The sequence below is a fragment of the Plasmopara halstedii genome, assembly GCF_900000015.1.
Source record: "Plasmopara halstedii genome assembly, contig: Scaffold_292, whole genome shotgun sequence".
Taxonomy (NCBI): Eukaryota; Oomycota; class Peronosporomycetes; order Peronosporales; family Peronosporaceae; genus Plasmopara; species Plasmopara halstedii.
In genome coordinates this window covers 127131-127922 of record NW_020187213.1, presented here as the reverse complement: position 1 = coordinate 127922, position 792 = coordinate 127131, and the positions used below count along the sequence as shown (strand labels likewise).

General features: G+C 54.2%; 1 protein-coding gene across 1 annotated transcript in view; it reads right to left on the bottom strand.

Annotated features, from left to right (window-relative positions):
* PHALS_05861 (Zinc finger, CCHC-type) overlaps window positions 1-749 on the bottom strand; it is a gene marked incomplete at both ends in the record, with an annotated part of 1238 nt that extends 489 nt beyond the window's left edge. Inside the window, one exon of the mRNA XM_024723172.1 lies at window positions 23-749. Coding sequence (XP_024574175.1) covers window positions 23-749 — 727 coding nt within the window. The remainder of the gene's footprint in view (window positions 1-22) is intronic.
* Between the last annotated feature and the right edge of the window lie 43 nt (window positions 750-792).

Below are 792 nucleotides of genomic sequence, written 5' to 3'. Positions count from 1 at the left end.
ACTCGACCAATGCCGGACGCACGAGTTAGCGTCGTGGCGGCCACACCAACGACATTTGCGCCAACACTTTCTGGGCGAATTTCTTCGAGATGAACAAAGAGAGAGCGACCACCGGTCAAGTGCACATTGGAACCTGTGTCGAAACACCACCATGACGATCTCTCTGGTAGCGACTTGGCCATTTTGTAGTTCTCACTCTTCATGTCCGGAACAGCCAGCATCGGACTGACCATCGCAATACCAGCAGCCACACCTAGATCATCTTCAGCAACTCCACGCCTGTCTGCACGGACTTCGCCGTCGCGACTCGTGTAGTTGGAGCGCTGCTGACGCCGTTGCGTCCCAACGTTTGTCCGAGTGTTACCTCCACAGGTGGCAGCCGCACCAGGCCCAGCAACACCATCGATAATAGCCGTACAGTCAGCCTGGAAGTGACCGATCTCATTGCACCGATGACAAGTTTTCTTCTTCCTGTCACGCTTCGGCTTTCGCTGACCATCACCGTGCTGATTATTCTTGCTCCCTTGTTTCCCATTTTGATGCTGATGGCGAGCACATGTGCTGCCTCCTTGCTGCTGCCGTTGACCGCTACCTGTATTAGTTGCACGATTTCCCTTGCCACGGAGTGACTGATTCACATCCGCTTGTTCAATCAACGCCCGGAGTTCAGAACGCCCATACTTCACTGCTCCGCGCAGCTGCTCATACTCGTACAGGTCAGGAAGGCTGTCCAGCATCATTCGCCTCATGTTGATATCCTTGACGTCGTAGCCGTAGCTCTTCAAGTCCGAA